The sequence below is a fragment of the Ixodes scapularis genome, unplaced genomic scaffold (assembly GCF_016920785.2).
Source record: "Ixodes scapularis isolate PalLabHiFi unplaced genomic scaffold, ASM1692078v2 PGA_scaffold1__304_contigs__length_218370807, whole genome shotgun sequence".
Taxonomy (NCBI): domain Eukaryota; kingdom Metazoa; phylum Arthropoda; class Arachnida; order Ixodida; family Ixodidae; genus Ixodes; species Ixodes scapularis.
In genome coordinates, this window is record NW_024609846.1 from 165,628,752 (window position 1) to 165,645,733 (window position 16,982).

General features: G+C 43.3%; 1 protein-coding gene across 1 annotated transcript in view; it reads right to left on the reverse strand.

The window, feature by feature from the left end:
• Positions 1-18: 18 nt before the first annotated feature.
• Positions 19-16,982, reverse strand: part of LOC8036000 (unconventional myosin IC) — a 161,925-nt gene continuing 144,961 nt past the window's right edge. The window contains exons 19-31 of the mRNA XM_029989500.4: positions 14,886-14,962; positions 14,740-14,808; positions 13,479-13,563; positions 13,359-13,413; positions 11,519-11,623; positions 9,750-9,833; positions 8,764-8,857; positions 8,099-8,169; positions 5,735-5,876; positions 4,895-4,965; positions 2,175-2,278; positions 649-748; positions 19-585 (exon numbers count right to left, since the gene is read on the reverse strand). Of these exons, the coding sequence (XP_029845360.2) occupies positions 568-585; positions 649-748; positions 2,175-2,278; positions 4,895-4,965; positions 5,735-5,876; positions 8,099-8,169; positions 8,764-8,857; positions 9,750-9,833; positions 11,519-11,623; positions 13,359-13,413; positions 13,479-13,563; positions 14,740-14,808; positions 14,886-14,962 (1,075 nt within the window). The 3' untranslated portion in view covers positions 19-567. The remainder of the gene's footprint in view (positions 586-648; positions 749-2,174; positions 2,279-4,894; positions 4,966-5,734; positions 5,877-8,098; positions 8,170-8,763; positions 8,858-9,749; positions 9,834-11,518; positions 11,624-13,358; positions 13,414-13,478; positions 13,564-14,739; positions 14,809-14,885; positions 14,963-16,982) is intronic.

Genomic DNA, 16,982 nt, shown 5'->3' on the forward strand with positions numbered 1-16,982 from the left:
GTACCACAGACACGAGGCAGCATTTTAAAAGCAACGTTTATTGGAAAAGGAAACTGCATGAAGTGGGCATGAGGGGCAAGGGTCATATCACAGCTTCTCTTCTCCCTCTCTGTCCCTCGGGCAGCAACTGTCCAACACCTCCCGGAAAACGGGGCTGCAGCGCGCGATTCTCTATGCCATCTGCGGGAAGATGGCTTGGGGTACGGACTTGGCACGAGTGCCGAGTCAGCATTCGGCCGAGGCCAGTGTTCGATCGGCAAGGGCACGGGTCCCGGCCGAACGCCAATGCAGCTCCGATTCGTGCCCCGCGCTGGCCTCCGCCGGTCGACGTAAAAAATGTTGCACTGCAGCCTAGTGATGCAGCTGCTTCGCACTGCGAAGCTACGGGATGGTGCAGTGCCTGCTTTCGCCGCACTTTCGAACATGGCACTGGGAAAAATGCAGACCGACGATGCACCTCGTACGCTCGGGGAAACGGAAGTGCGGCACAGCCATTGGTAGACTCTGCCTCGACAGTCTCCTGGCAGTACCGGTCCGCGTCTCGACGCCGGGTCGATGTTCCGGGCCTCATGGTGCGGCGGCGACCTGGGGAGCGGGAAGAGCGTTGGCGCCGGCGGAACCACGTGAGCGAAGCCAAAGGGAGCTTACCACCACGAGGTGTCCGTTCTTCCCCTTGAGGACCTCCGGGTTCGGTCCCAGGTTGAAATCTATCGTGCCCTGCTTGCCGCCGCACAGCCTGTGGTCCACGCTGCAGCCAAGGACACTCGCATTGAGCATCGTCATGAAATTCCCCTACAGCATCTCTGCTGGCCCCCAGAATAGTGTCATCGTAGGACGTGCTCCAAAATTTACTCTATCTCACTCCAGAGTAGGAGCTTTGTACCTTGACGTTGCCAAATCTACTGGCATCCGGTGTCACTATCTGTTTTCATGCAACGTAACCCGGATTTACTCGAGCAAGGTCTGGAACACGGCCATCGTCTCAGTTGCAGCTTCCACAGTCAGTTGCACCAATGCAGATAGCTTTTCATTCGGTTGGGCGGACACTCTTTGTCGGTTATTGGAAATTCATGCAGCATCACATGAGCGGTCCACCGTTACTTTACATACTGATTTTGCACTTTTTTTTTCACATTTCAAAACTTGTGGCACGAAAGATTAACACAAACAGAAAGAACACACCAAAGTGCAGCCACATGTTATTATTTTTTCTTTCTTTTGTGCTGCGTGTCTTCAAATGTGAACAACCAAATGTGTGCAAGCTTCCATCGAGGCTTCTTTTTTCATGCACCAGTGCCAAGTGGGCAATAGAGAACATGCAACATTCTTTTTGCTTGCTGAGATTTCTTGAGTGTAGTGAGCTTTCCTTCTCTTACAGTGGCTCAAACAAAAATTTAAAAAAATAATTACGTTTACTGCACTTTGATTTTGTTTGCCTAATTTCTGCACTCCAGCTGTGGAGAAAACATAGCTTTGCCTACAGGCTGGAGCCTCAGTGTGTGACTGCACCTTATCAATTTCTTACCCCTTTGAGAGAAAAAGAAAAAAAGGCAGCAAAGATGAGCAGTAGGACAATGGTAATGTGGGTGATGGCCCTGCAGAAAATAATTTTTTTTTTTAAATGTGTACAGCTACAACACACACCAGAGGCCAATATTTTCTCTGGCAAGTAAAATAGAAATTGGATATGTACTAGGTCCTGCAGGATCGCTTCAGTTGGATGAAATATCTTCCAGTCTGAGGATCCACTCGCTCTGAAGAATAATGGAACTTTACGACAGGCTACACTACTATCTCCACTGCTTCCTTTCCATAATGTACTTGAAGGAAATTAGATTAATGTTGTGCATTTTTGTTACCTAACCACCATCCCCACCAGGCACGTAGCCAGGATTTTGTTTCGGGAAGGGGGGGGGGGGGGGGGGGGGGGGTCGCCCATGACAAAATGCTTTATGAGGGGGAGGGGGGAGAGGAGGTCCCAGCAAAATGGAAGATTTCGGGGGGGGGGGGGGGGGGGGGGGGGCCGGGCCCTATGGGCTGCCCCCCTGGCTACGTGACTGATCCCCACTATCTTGCAGCATTTTGGAACAAAGAGAGCCAGATATGTGTAGAGTAAGGTCTTGTACCCATTGCATAGATCTTTCACGGACATAGTAAGAACGGCAGCAATTTACCAGTTGTTCTTGTCCACGGTGACAATATTCTTCTGGCCGTATGCCACGGTGATTTTGGAAAGTGCCTCGATTAGGTGTTGCCCCAAGTCCAGTATCAGGTCCCCCTGCAAAGCCAGTAGGACCGAAAACATTATTTATTTATTTCAAGATACTGCAACCCTCCAGAAAGGTAATTGCAGGACTGGAGAATAAGACTAGCACATACAATGAAGACAAAAGGAATATACATCCTGTGATAAAGGCAATGCTCGAAAAATGTGACAAATCCCAAAATTGTTGAGGGGTTCAACTTCAGACGTGTCTATAATTCTAACAAAAGCTAAATAGCAAAACAACTATTTCTACAATAACTTTTCGATATTCAAGAGATTAATATACACCATCAATGCTCTCTGATGTTCAATATAGTAGAATGTTGGAATTGCTAGGCACAAGAACACTATTGTCCAAGTGCACTTGAAGCATGTTCCTGGGGGATATTGTGGCTGTGCATGTACTTCTTGGGGGTAAATACATGGAGCATATTGCATTGCATATGGCTAATTGCTGGAAAAAGACAATAAACACGCACAAATTCATACATTTATCCCTCCGTCCCCAAAATCACTGGAACGAAAGCTCGCAGTGCACAGCTGCACAATTGTTCTTTTTATTCGTCTTGCATGCATTGTTTTTTTTTTTATAGGACATTGTTATGGGGACCTTCGTCTGATTTGGACAGTCTCCGAGTGGAGCTGGTTGTGGAGGTTTTTCTTTTATCCTGGCTTGTTATTTTTTAAGCTTGTGCGTCCATTGTGTTCCAGCTTTCGTTTCAAGAGAGGTTTCTTCGTTTCGGTACGTGGCATGACCATTTCTTTGAGGCAATATGGTTAGTGAAGGAGGAAAATAACTAAGCCTCATAGCATAGCTGCCATTTTGGCAGACAAAGAGCAGACAAATAATGCACAAACAGTATGCCGGTATTCGGTAGAGAAAGCATTAATGAAAATGCTGCACCGAAGTGTTTATCCTGCTACATTTCAGCAAAATACAAGGAATTTTGGGCCAACATTGTGTCAAAATTTAATAACACTTCCTTAAAACCAGAACTAATAGATCCGGCCCCCACTTCAGTGCTGGATTGTTATGGTAAAACTAGGGCGAATTTTCAAAACTTTTGGTTATCACTTTGAATGGCATACTACTATTTAGTTCAATCTTCGTGGCGACCACTTAGAGTGCTAATAAAAATTTCAGCAATAATGCCGCATGCGTGGCAAAGTTGGCAACACATGCAGCTGCCACACGGAGGTACGGGGTTCGAACTTCACTTGGCCTGGATCTTTATATTGCAATTTTGTACTGTTATGGAAAGTTCCAGCCCATTCTTGGCTATCGTCGTGTGTTCTGGTTCGAAATATTCTTGAACTATGTGTACAAAAGGAGAGCTAACAGGCTGCCCCAAAACAGACGCCCTTCCGTCACCATCGCAGAATGTACGGTACTTTCTGTTTCAGATCGTAGGCACAAGTTCGTTTCATTAAATGTTTACTTCCAGTTTCACATTTATCTTCTATTCTTATTTGTGGCATTATGTCTCACTGTTTGTGGTCTATTCGGGTGAATTAGTTTGCTCCATTGAGGTCACCCCTCGCCGTGCACCAACATGCTACAGGAAAGTGACACCTGCGGGGTTCGTCTCCAGGTGTTGCTCGAATCTTGCATTTCCTCGAGTGTGCCCAAGCATCTTTTTTTGAATCTCAATTTGAGATTTAAGGAAGGATATTTGAACATAAGAAGACAATTTCTAATCTCTTTATTGGGTCATCAGGTTTTTCCCATAAGTAGTTACAACCTCTTTACAGGCCACCAGCTGCTCATGGGTACAGACAATGAAGTTTGAATTAAAACTAAACTAGTTTTAGCAGTGGACAAATGGGGGCTTGCAATTGACCTGAACAAGTTCAGCTGAATTTTTTAGAAGGCACATATATTGCATGCATGAGCTTTTGCACCACTATGAAACTCTACATGTAAAATTCCATTATGGCATTGATGCGCATAATTGAAAAGAAAAAAAAAAGCTTTGTTTTTTTGTTTGAATGAAGCATTGCGAAGTTTTACTGCAGCTTTCAGAATTTATAGAAAGAAACATTAAATTTTGTACTCGACAAAATATTCCATCCTGACATTACTTTGAGTACTATTTGGTTCACCTTCAATATATTTAAAATAACCATTCATGGATGTTCATGCCATCCTTCATCAGTCAGAATTGCTTTGATGTGGCTGCTGCGATGGGTCCATTTTCAATTAAGGGATGGTATTTGTCACAGTTGCCGTGTCTTGTGCTTGTAACTAAACAACCAGTTAAGTGTTTGGCAGAATCAAGCTTGCTGTGCAATGAATGCTAACGAACGGCTGCACAGGAGTGGGAAGGCAAAGAAGGCATTGTTGCTCATATGTTGTAATAAACCTTGCCATAGTTTATTTATTGTTTTAAAAAACAAATAAATAGTATTTGCAGTGGATTGAATGAACACTTGTCCTCCATAGTGACTTGGACCAACTACACTGCAACTATGTGAGAATAGTCTGAGGAAGTGTCAGACAAAGCGTTTGCTACACTAACGATTCTTTGCTAGTGCCGCCGCATTTGCAAAACCACCGATGGGCTATGCCATAAACAACCAGACACACATCATTTACTGAGAGGTGATCAGAGGTCTTCTCCACATCACCTTGTCTTGCTTCATCTCCTGGGGGATCCGAAACAGTGCCAGGCCATCAGTCAGACTGCTCACCGTGATCCCTGCGATACAATAGCACAATGTTTGCGAATTTTATAGTCAATTGCAAAATAAACTATGTGATGTGAAAGCTCTGAAAATTATAAAAGACATCATTAGTGTGCAGGGAAGGTACTCAATTGAACTTGGCATAAGCTCGCTCCTTTCAAAAGTGTTCTGAGATGAGATTGTGTTACATGGTATACTTTATTATTTCATATTTTAGAATAGCAGGCCGGTAGCCATACATCAAGATTGAGGAATCTTAGATTCATTTGTGGCAGTTCTGTTTGTGACTGTGACTCTACACTTAGGAGTTTATAGTTGGCAAAAAGAAAAAATACCTCTCTGTGGCGAGTGCTTCCAGGTTGTTCAAGTGCATCCCGCAGGTGACCAAAAAAGGCACTGTTGCAATCTGGGACTGTGTAGCAAGCTCTAATTACCGATCACTTCCAAAAGGACCGAGCTGATGTAAACCCAGACTAGTCGCCATCAACTGTTCCGAATATGCAGACCTGGCTTGCCAAGTAGGCAACTTTGCACGCGGTGAATAAGTAACAGAACAGCGAGAGTCGTCCTCGGGTGACCGCGGCTGTAGCGACTGCTATGCTTCGTTTCACCATGTGTTCGAATTGCACTCACCGCAGTTGATTGGCTTAGCCTATGTTAGCACACACACAGAAAGGTGACAAATGTTGCAATGATGCCTTTCGGTTGCTGCTTCATTGACCCCGCTAGCTCATAAAATTGGCTGCATTCAGACTTGCAGTGAAATAGTGACCAGCGACTCACCCTGCAGGCACTTGAGTGGCAAGCGGTGCTTGGAGCGCAGGTCCTTGCGGTCGAGCACGTACAGGGCCGCGTCGGTCAGTATGAGCACCCGCTCGCGAGGCTTGTAGCCATGGCGGTCGTACTTGGTCACTGCCACACAGTACTGGGGCAAGGCAGGAGCAGGTCACCGTCATTACGTCTTTATTTTCGTGCTCATTAACGACCAATGGTCTGTGATGTAGCACAGCATAGAACATACGTCAAGCTTGTTTGAATAAACAGAATAAAATGCACATAAAAAATCAAACCTGCATCCAAGCAAGGAAGGAAAAGCATCTTGTGCGACCGTCTTATTACATTACCACACTAATATTGAGGTCTACAAATCTGAAATTATTTACATGTCTCCGCATTCTCGGTGTTGGTGATGACATACTATCTATCAATCGCAATTGTAAAAGGTAAGAGCTGTCCTATTTAAACGAGCTAGTACATTACTAGTCACCGTGCACGCAGGTTCGAAGTCTATATCGCTGAAGTATTTAGCAGTAAAAAATTTCTAGACCACGTTCCACGTGCCGATTTTAGGACGCGGACTCTGGCTCACACTTTCCAATTTCTGGTACCTAGGTTCCATCCTGAGAATCTCGAGGCTCAGAGAAAAAGTGTACAACACCTGTCCCGGACACTGACAACCGGATGCATTTAGGACAGTCGGTAATCATAGACAAGGCTAGCTTTAAAACTTTGTAGTTGTCAGTTTTTTTGTTTTTTTTTCTCTTGTCTTAGGGTTTTGCAGATTAAAGATTTTTGTTGGAACACTTGCCTAAAGTTATTCATTTTTATTAAGTTATCGCCTCTCGTTCGGAAGAACCTTCCATAATTTATGTACCGAGATCTATGCAAGAATTTTTTTCTTTATTCAGAAACTAGTTATTTACACAGAAAGATCAAGCTCTTTCCTGAGATTCCTTGTTTACCTATCAGCACCGCTCACCCCCTTTTGGGAGCTGGGCAGAAGAGTCGAAACAAGGTAGTATGAAATAATTTACTATATGCCACAATAAAATTCAAACTATACTATAATTGTAATCATCTTAAGAACCATAGTAAAAAAAATTGTAGAGTCCTTCCACTTTATGTGGAGATGGAGGACCAGCGAAGCTGCTATCTTCGCGACTTTTAGGACGATGCCTAGAGGATGACGTCTAGGACGACCTCAAGGATTTCTAGGACGACCTCGAGGACAATGCCTAGGGCGACCTCAAGGACGACTTCTAGGACAATGTCCAGGACGACCTCGAGGACGACGTCTAGGACGACCACGAGAACGACGTCTAGAAAGACCACAAGGACGTCTAGAATGAGCTCGAGGACGACGCCTAGGACGACCTCGGACGACCTCAAAAACGACTTCTAGGACGACCTCAAGGATGACGTCGAGGACGACCCCAAGGATGACTTCTAGGACCATCTCGAGGACGACGCCTAAAGGACGACCTCTCGAACGACCCCAAGGACGACTTCTAGGACGACACCTAGAGGATGACCTCTCGAACGACCTCAAGGTAGGCTTCTAGGATGGCCTCAAGGACGATGCCTAGAGATGATAACAAGGGATCAGGACCTCAATATCTAATAATGTCAATGAAGACTGACTCACGCGCTGGTTGCCCCCTTTTTCTTTTTAATTATTCATACTTGCCTCGATTAATGAGGAGTTTTCTGTCGACATGTGAGGACACATTTTTTCCCAGACCCTAGCGCATAGTGGCTTCACTGTAAAAAAAAAAATGAAGTCTGGCTCCTCAGAGCATTATTAATATCCCCCGTTATGTGGTAAATCGAGATGCATGTAGATTGTGTACTATATGACATTTTATCAAGACGTATACAATTCAAATGCCAAAAGCATTTTTTCTTTCAACAAAAAAATCCTTGTGAGAACTACTTCGTGCAGCATGTGAACAATGAGTAAATCTCGAAGACAAAGTATAGGAGGCATAGAAGAAAGGGACAAACGGTGCTTCAAGCTCGGCTACAATATTTTAATTTTGTAGCAGAGTTTGAGACACTATTTATCCACTTTCTTCCGTCCCTTCTACTTTGTTTTCAAGTTTCCTTCCTGGTCTCGGTGTTTAAACATCATGATTAATACGCACCAGCTCGCCTACACTTTCACCATTTTTTAGTAAAACTTTTTTTTCTATGACATTGGGTATGCAGTTCAGCGCGATTTTGGATAAGATCATGCAGAATGTGGCCAGTCAACATTTTTAATGTACTCAATAATTTTCACGACTTTCCGCCACAAATTCTAAGAAACAAAAAAAAAAAAAATTCACTGAAGGGTACCGTAATAAGCTTTTAGAAGGTCTCACTCACCAGGGTCTTTTCTCCCTGGTGTTTGATAGACTTCTCAAAAAGGTTGACCCGTCTCAGCTCCAAGTCTTGCGCTGCGTTGCAAACAGGAGGGCATGTCTCCAATGCTCAGGATGCAGCTTTACTCTGCTGGACTTTGTTGGCCATATGGTGCAAATGGTGGTCGTACTTAGGGTGACTAAAGGGCGGAGTCAGAAGAGCGCGTTCCTCGAACAACTTTTGCCGCCAACTCCCCATTAGCTCTGCGTTCCCGAAATGTTGATCATACACTGAAATTTGTTGAGCAGAAAGCTTTGTGAATCTTCGAATGTCATGCATGCCAGTTAGACCGCGTGTCATTGTGTCCTAAAGCGTCTGAAGAAGTAGACAACTATGCAGCGAATGGACACGCGCCTCTGAGGGAGAAGGGTACTGCCGGCACATTGAGTGCCACTAAACGTGGGGCTGACTAAGTTCCCTCTGTCTAAACATGCACACAATACAATTAAAGATATGAAAGCTAGAGATGTACATTACAAATTGAAATCTGCACCCAAACATAAAGCAAAGGTTTGTTCCCTCTGGCCGTGCGGCATCACCGATGGATACCGGAGCGTGGTGTGGTAATCTGCCATTGGAGCCTCAGGTACGGCTACGAGGAAGCAGACCGGTCTTTTCTACAAACTTACGTAGCCTGTTGTCCTCGAACACCCAGGGTACTGATGCCTTGTAGCTCTGCTTCCGGTCCTCAAATAATGCTTGGGCCTCCAGCTTCCACAGCATCTGCACGATAGGCGGTCTTTCCTCACTTGCACGGCGCACCAGACAGAATTCATTCAGTCGCAGTGAAACTTAACCGAAGTGCGCCGCTGCACTTCGGTTTAGTGCAGCGGCGCACCCCCCCACCCCGGCTTGTCGCCCACCGCGACGCGACCCCCCCCCCCCCAACCGGCCCGTCGCGACACCCCCCGGAGCGCTGCACCCGGGGCGGTCCACCCCCTCCCCCCCGCACCCCCCTTGTGACGCCACTGCTCTAGGGGTGCCAACTTGCTCGATATGACTGCGCGAGCCAGAACCTTTGCATCTGTAATGCTGTCCTCGACCCCTCGGTAATGCGTGAAACAAGTGCGCCGCAATTGCCGTGCTCCAAATCAGTGTGTGCCTCAGAGGCCTAGGGTTTTACCAAAGGGTTTAGATGGGGAGAGGTGGAGGGCCTCTTTATCGACAAAAAAAAGTGTGGCAAAAACATGCGCACGTGCAAATATGTATTATTTTGATTTAGATACAGTATGGTGTCCCTTCTCGCTTGAACACTATAAAAAGAGCCAGTATATTGTTGCTTTCTCTTGCAATATGAAGGTTATGATTATGTGGCACCATTAGACTCAAACCACTGTTTACTAATTAAGAAGGTAGTATGTTTATTTAAATGTCTAGCTAATAAGTATGCTTTTTGGAATACCCAACATCCACCAGGGCTTGCAGTTTGTTCTGCAAGAGTTTTTTTTTTTTTTTTCTTTTTTGATTACCTTATTTTTTGGTATTTTCGAAAGTCTTTGCTTAAACACCTTGTATATTGGTCCAGTATGTGTTGCTTGCCAGACCTAAAAAAGCTTTGTTCGCTTCGCAAGTGCACAGACAGATATTTTGTGTATGCAGTCAGCTCTGCACTTACCAGTGCTTTCCGCTTGGGTGAGATGGAGTTGCAGTACTTCCTCACCAGCCACTTGCGGTGTAGGTCATGCAGAAGTTCAGACGTCTGCAATTGGAATGATACAGATTGCAGACCGCATGCAAGTTATCACGTCGCCCAGCTGGTGGCATCTTCGGACACTGTTAATCTCAGTTTGAACCTGGTCGTGTTGTAGTATATTGGCCAGAGGTTCATTAATGTAGCATACCTAACAGTTGCCATTGAGAAAGAAACGCCAAGTAAACTGAAGTACTAAATCGCCCACTGCACATACTACTATAAAAAAAAAAGTTAACACTGTGAGAGTTATGACTCGGCATATTTGGCATAAATTATGGTCTCATATATTTCATTTACTTTACCGTAGTTTAATTTTGGGGCACTGCTTAGCATTTATTCTACCTTTTCTGGGCTGATCGAAATTAGTAAAGAGTGGGGTCAAAGTTATAATGTTCAGGATTGGAGAGGGCTGTCTCTGCTACTCTGAAATCTTTGTCATTGAAGAGTGAATTTTTATGCATTTCACATTACACACTCGAACATGTGCATGGGGACTAAAATTGACACAGGAGTTTGCCCTTGCATGTTGGTTTGTTCCATTCCTCAAAGCTCTGTAAGTAGACTTGGAGGCACTACGTAGTGTTCCTATTACCATCCTGATGCTTGGAACTGCCTCCAGTATGAACCCTTCACTAATATTCCCTCTGCCAGGTCTTCTAAACTCGGCTACAGAATGCTAATGTTAACTACTAAGCTTGCTTATTGGCAAATGAAATTAAAAAAATATTAATGAGAGTAACTGGCTTACAGGTTTGTTTATGTGTTCGATCAAGCTTTTTTGTTGAACATGTACTACCTAAAAATTTTCTGGGAACTTGTAAAGCTTGTGCTAGGTGTTTTTTTTTTTATTTATACATTTGGCTCCACAATTTCTCGTCTTATAGATGCATTAGTGCAAGTTGAAGACTATTTTTTGAGACAATTGGAAACCTTTCACATTAAAGCAATGGGTGCTACAAAATAAAATCTTAAAACAAAACAAAAAAAGTTAACTATTGACTGCCCGTTTTGTTTATTCAAGTGCCTAGTTTCTCGTGTTGTATGTACCTATTATTTTTCTTATTGGACTGGTGATAATGAATCCGAACAAGGAACAACAAGGTCAGCAACACACAAACCCTTTTTGTCTTCAATATTGTGGATCATTAAAAATAAAATGCAATTGTAAAAGTATTTGATAGTGATCATCACCTGCTGCTCTATTCTAATTCAAATGAATTTTTGAATATGTATATACTCACTGTGTACAGAAATAAACTAACACATAAACAGAATGACAAGTTCTTGCAAGTAAAATAGTACAACAATAATGCCCTTAATTTAATAAAGAAGATGAGAACAGAGACGGAAACATTCTGGGGCGTGTTTCTTCAGTTTGTTAAGTCAATCTTCAGTTTTCTAAGAACCTCATAAACACTTGTTTTTCCCCTTGATATACTCTCCAAAGTGCAGTTTCAGTGTGCATTTGAAATACATTTATGGCCACATATTTTGTGCCCGAATGTCTACGATACACTTTTGCATTAATTTTGGTTAAAAAAACCTGCAACTTTGAAATATGTAAAAAAAGTTTGGTAGTATTTTGCATTATCTTTTGAATCACTGTATTTCATGATGTGGAACTGCCACTAGCTTGGCCAAACAAGGGGGGCAATAAGCACTCGAGTGGCTCGAAGCGTGCAAGGGCTTACCTCTTGACAAACTGCGGGGGCTGTCGGCCATGACTTGTCCAGCACGCTCGTGGGCAGGCTGGCCGCCAGACGCTTGAGGAACTCCACACGCACCTGCCGCACAAACTGCGCAGGGACATGACCCGATTGCATTGCTCTCAATATTGTGCAAGGGCATCGTGGCTCTCACAAAGGTGACAGGGTACTCTACCATGTCATGAATCAGGCACATAGCCAGGGGGGGGGAAGGGGGGGGGGGGAAGGGGGGGGGGCCAGCCCCCTCCCCCGAAACAAAATCCTGGCTACGTGCCTGTCGTGAATACAGTACTTTTCATTAAAAAAGAAAAACAGAATAGTATGTAAGAATCAGGATCCCAGACTTTGCACCTATCATAATGCTATCCCCAAGGTACCACTTCAAATTTGTCCCTTGTTCGTAAAATGATTGTGTAATCATTGCATAATATTTTTGTCACTCAATAAATACCGTGAACCACTATAACTACTGTTGTCACAGCCTCAATATTTCTCGGATTTCGCAAAATGCGGATTCTGGAATTAATTTGTGGGCACAAAATCTCATGATTGGGAGTGGTATGCTATGTATTCGTCATGATGGGGTGATCTACGGGGGGGGCAGATTACTTTGGTTGCAGCGCTCCGCGGGGTGCAGCTGGGCACTGAAAGGGGGTGCCACTGACCCTAGTGACATTACTGTACTAGCATAATCAATTCGTGAAATTGTTCAAATCCCAAATTTTGCAAAAATTATACTCACAAAAATTAAATTGTTAACAGTATATGTTACCACTATATTAACTGGCCAGCTAGCTATTCAAACAAGTAGGAATCTACCACAGTAGGACTTCATCAATGAGTTTCTTAGGAGACTATGACAAAAGAAGATGTATGATTCGAAAAAAGTTCATTTAAGAAACAACACTACCTTAAAATTGCAGTATTTTTTAATAAAATGTTTAACGAGTAGTCTTATCAGTTTTTAAATATCCTGGTGGATGCTATCAGAAAGTGTTACCCTTGTAACTAAAATATTTTTTTCTGAACAAATTATTTATGACATGCCAGCACCGCCTAAAGTGCAGCTTTCCAGCAGCTAATCCGGATGCTGCCCCACGTCAGCCCCTGCTCCTAGCACGCCGGTACAAAGTGGTGAGGCTTGGCAAGCATGCACCACGAGTTTGATGTACGCGGGCACTGTGCATGATCATGAACTCCAAATAACACGCAAAATGTAACTAGCATAACTGGGGGAACCAAGCCACTGTGCACAGAAGTGCACGCACATGCCAAGGTGTAAGTGACCAAAAAATGTAGAAACTGTTGTAAAAGCCTCAATCCCTTCCAATCCTAGTTCGACACCCAGTCCACCCGGGCAAGAACAGGCGAGAAAGGTTGGTCAGATAGGCAAAGAGGTAAGGAAGAGTGAAGTCAAACAAAGAGGGCGGCCGCAGCAAGGCAGCCAAAGGCTTCGCACTGGCTGTGTCGGATGGCAGTTTTTTTATGTAACAGCCGGGAAGGCAAACATACAAACAGGATAGATGTACCGTTCAACCGCACTGGCCACTGTGAACATAACAGCCAGGAAAATGTATTAACTGAAAATGTACCGAGGTACTACTATGTGCATTTAGTGTATATATAGCACTCAAAATATTTATAGCTTCTATATTTCCCTCCTGTTATACCAGCAGGATTGGCTCGAAAATGTGCTGCAAGGAAGGACCAGTTTCAACTAGTAGCAAAGAAAACACTATTAAGAACATACATTAAAATTCCCAAATTTAATTATATCACTACGATTTAGAGCTTATAGTGGATTTAAAACCCATTGCAGACCCACCCTGGCATTGATGTCATTTTCTGGCTCATTCCTGGTAATGAAGCCTTTGATGAACCTGCACAAAAGAAATTACCTCCGATGTAAAACATAAAAGAAATTATCTCCTATGGCAGATGTTACCTCCGGATGACCATGGCTGCATTCCTCCTGCACTTCAGCAGACACTGTGCCCTGTAGCGTCTCCAGGAGCTCTCAATCAGAATGGCTGATGAGACAACGGCAAGGTAGCAACAAAAGAAAACACAAAAAACATATGAACTTTGCTTCACTTTGTGCATGAAGTTCTATATGTAGAGATAGGTGATGGTGTACACAAAAACTGTGAAAAACAGCATTTTGGACGCAATGTGAAAAGCATGTATAACAGAAAGCTGGTAGTTTTTGCTGGTGGTTAGAAGTCTACCGTATTTACTCGCACAATGAACACACTTTTTTTCCGAAAAATTGTTGCATATTTGGGGTGTGCGTTTATTAGCCAGGGTAAACTTGTTGCATTTAAACACTTTGTGCAAATGTCATTTTAGGTGCAATATGACATGGCAGGGTACTGTGGCTTGTCTCCACTGACGGAGGTACACCCACGGCTGGTCGTGGGAATGCCACAGTAACAATGCTGTATAAATTGTGGACCTTCTTTAGGGCACTTTTGGCGTGCCTTTTGCCAAAGAAAAAGCACCCTACGAAGCTCACTCAGCACGGAGAGCGACGCAACCATTCTTAGGCCTACCCACTTTCACAATATCACTGTCGAAAGCGGGTCACAGACGACACAATGTTTGTTGACATGAATGCATCCGATGGGCGAAGCGAGTCCGGGGCTGGGCAATTCCTCGGCCCATCCTTACTAGGCGTGCGCGCCGGTCGATTTCATGGTTGAGCACTTCCGCAACCGTGCAATTGCAGCCATTACGAGAGCGGCTTGGCTTGGCTTGACTTGGCCTGGCCACTTGGCGGCAATAGAAAATTGGCTAGGTGGGCTTCATGGCTAGCTGGTTAGCTAAGTTGGACGCAGTTCAAGATTTCCAGAGCCAAAAATTAAAAGTGTGTTCATTAAGGTGAGAAAAAAAAAAGAAGTCAAAATATTTATGGCCTTTGGGGGGGTGCGTTCATTATGCGACTGCATTCATAATGAAGGTAAATACGGTATTTATGTGAACTCCAAATGGCTCTGGAGCCCGTTGTAGACACATAAAAGTGGCACTGGTAAAATTTTTGGAACATGTAATTCTAACTTGGATCGAATTCAGAACATGAAGATTTGTTAAGTCAACTAATGGATTTCTGTGCAGTGCTTAGAGTTTCTCCGCTGTTTAACCCTCATATTAGATATTCGGTGGCAAATAAAGAAACTTTACTAGCTAGTTAGGTGAGGCTGACCAACCTGCTTTCCTCATCTCCATGTATCTCTTCCGGACAGAGTAGCGGCGATATTCGGTCTGGATGACGGTTGCTGAAAGTCCCAGATACAGCAATTAAGCAAGCATTCAGCTCCAGTGTTTGATGTGAGAACATATTCGCAGCACTTACCGAGGTAGTGCTTCTTCTGCTGGAATGCATCTTCAGTTTCAAACAGAGTTCTTGGAAACCGAATAAACAGCTTTGTCCTGCAAAGTGGGACCACATTGCAGATAAACATCTTTTAAAGCATCTCAAGTATGACTGCGTGGAAAAAGGAAAGAACTGTTTCAGTAGTTAAAGTATTAAGCTCAGCCCTTAGGTAAGTGCTGTTATTACTTAGAAATGGGGTAGGCTGATACTGGTGCACAAAGTGTGGCTATCCAGTAGACTCATTAATTCAAACTCCGGAAAACCACAAATTTTGTTTGGATTATCAGAAATTTCAATTATCAGGAATTAATCTAAATATGATGCAAAATAAAATTATGATTTACCATATGATGGTAAATCATATGGTAAATCATAATTTTATTTTGCATCATATTTAGATTAATTTCTGAGAACACATTCAAACCAGATAGAGAACACATACAAACCAGATATTTGATGATTCCCTCTACATAGGCCTACTGATCACAAGCAGGTATGCCACACAGAATTTGTGAAATGTGTGGCACAAGTTCATGTATCCCTCAAAAATGTTATTTTTCGTGGACTGTTTAGAGAGCACATGACAACTCAAAACAGAATTAAGTTTGTTCATCAGGCCAATAAGTTGTCTGATGTGAACTATTTAGCAGGCGACACACGAGCGATAAAACGGGCACCACGCGGCAGTTTTCATAGAAGCTTGCGCGGACGCTGTGACGTGGATCTATGCTCTGCCGCAACGTCACCGCGTCCGCGCAAGTTGCTATGGAAATTTCCGCGTGGTGTTAGTTTTCATAGCTCATGGTACCCTGCTCTAGCCCCGTTGAGTGCGCTTCTCACCGAGTACCGGTGCAGTGCGGAGAAGCAACACCCGCAGAAGCAAGCTTCGTGGGTGTTGCCTTTCTGCAGTGCACCGGTGCTCGGAAAGAAGCGCACTCAACGGGACCGTGAGAACAAAAAGTATGAACTGCACGAAAACGCCGTTCGAATTAAGCGGCTTATGAATACATTAAGAACATAGCGGGACAACCAAAATTTTGAAATTTGTTTGAATTAACCAGAATTGAGAAATATCCGAGTTTGAATTATCGGGAGCCTACTGTAGTGCTTGTACACCTTGCATGAACATGGTTTCATTGTTTTTATTTTGTTTGCCCAAGTTCAATAAACATTTAGAACAACATCACTCAATCAAGAAAGAATGCTGATGATTTTAGTTCCGATTGGTTAAAACATTGCGTAAGCCAGCCAGATTTTTTTTTTTCTGCCTGGTAGCAAAAGTTTGCATGAGCTCACGTTAAAAAGTTTCTTCCCCTCCAGCTGCATTTTCAGAAACATATTCGCTTCTGAGTGTTTTCTTCAGCTCAAGTTCTGATTCCGGTTTGAGTACTTGGATTATAAGCTACAACCTTTACAATTTTTCGTTCTCACAGAAGAATATGAATAAGCATACTATAGCTACCTTTACCATGACAGCAGTGTAGCTAGCAACAAATGCGATATACATATGAAAAAAAAACTATTGCTAGAAGTGAATGCCTAAGATTTCTCATTTATAATTTCATGTCACCCTTTTGTGTTTAAATAAATATGATAAAATTTAGAAAAGAGCTAAATATTTACCTTTGTTTTTTTACAAATTTATTTTATTAGCGAGTAGTAGAATACTAGTGCTACAAGCATTGGCAACATCTTATCTTCTTTATTGCAAATCCTCTTCTTGACATCCCGCTTATGACATCAATTGAAACGAATCAAGATTATTTTTTACGTGCCTGGGACTGACGATGTAATCCTTCACCACTGCTGGTCTTCCCATCGTTGTCATCATTGATATCACAACAATACTATTAGTGAACCAAAAAATATACTTTAGATATCTCTTTCCATAGTGTTCATTAAAAATACTGTTATGTATCAGCACCAGAAGTGTGCACCAGTCCCTTTCTTTTATACCCGTGCTCTCATAAATTAGTAGTATGCCATAAAATACCAAGCGGGTGTTCACCCAAATTTTGAGATGACAATGTTAAAGAATTGGGGGATGGGCACTTGTTAAAGTCCAAGGACAAAAAT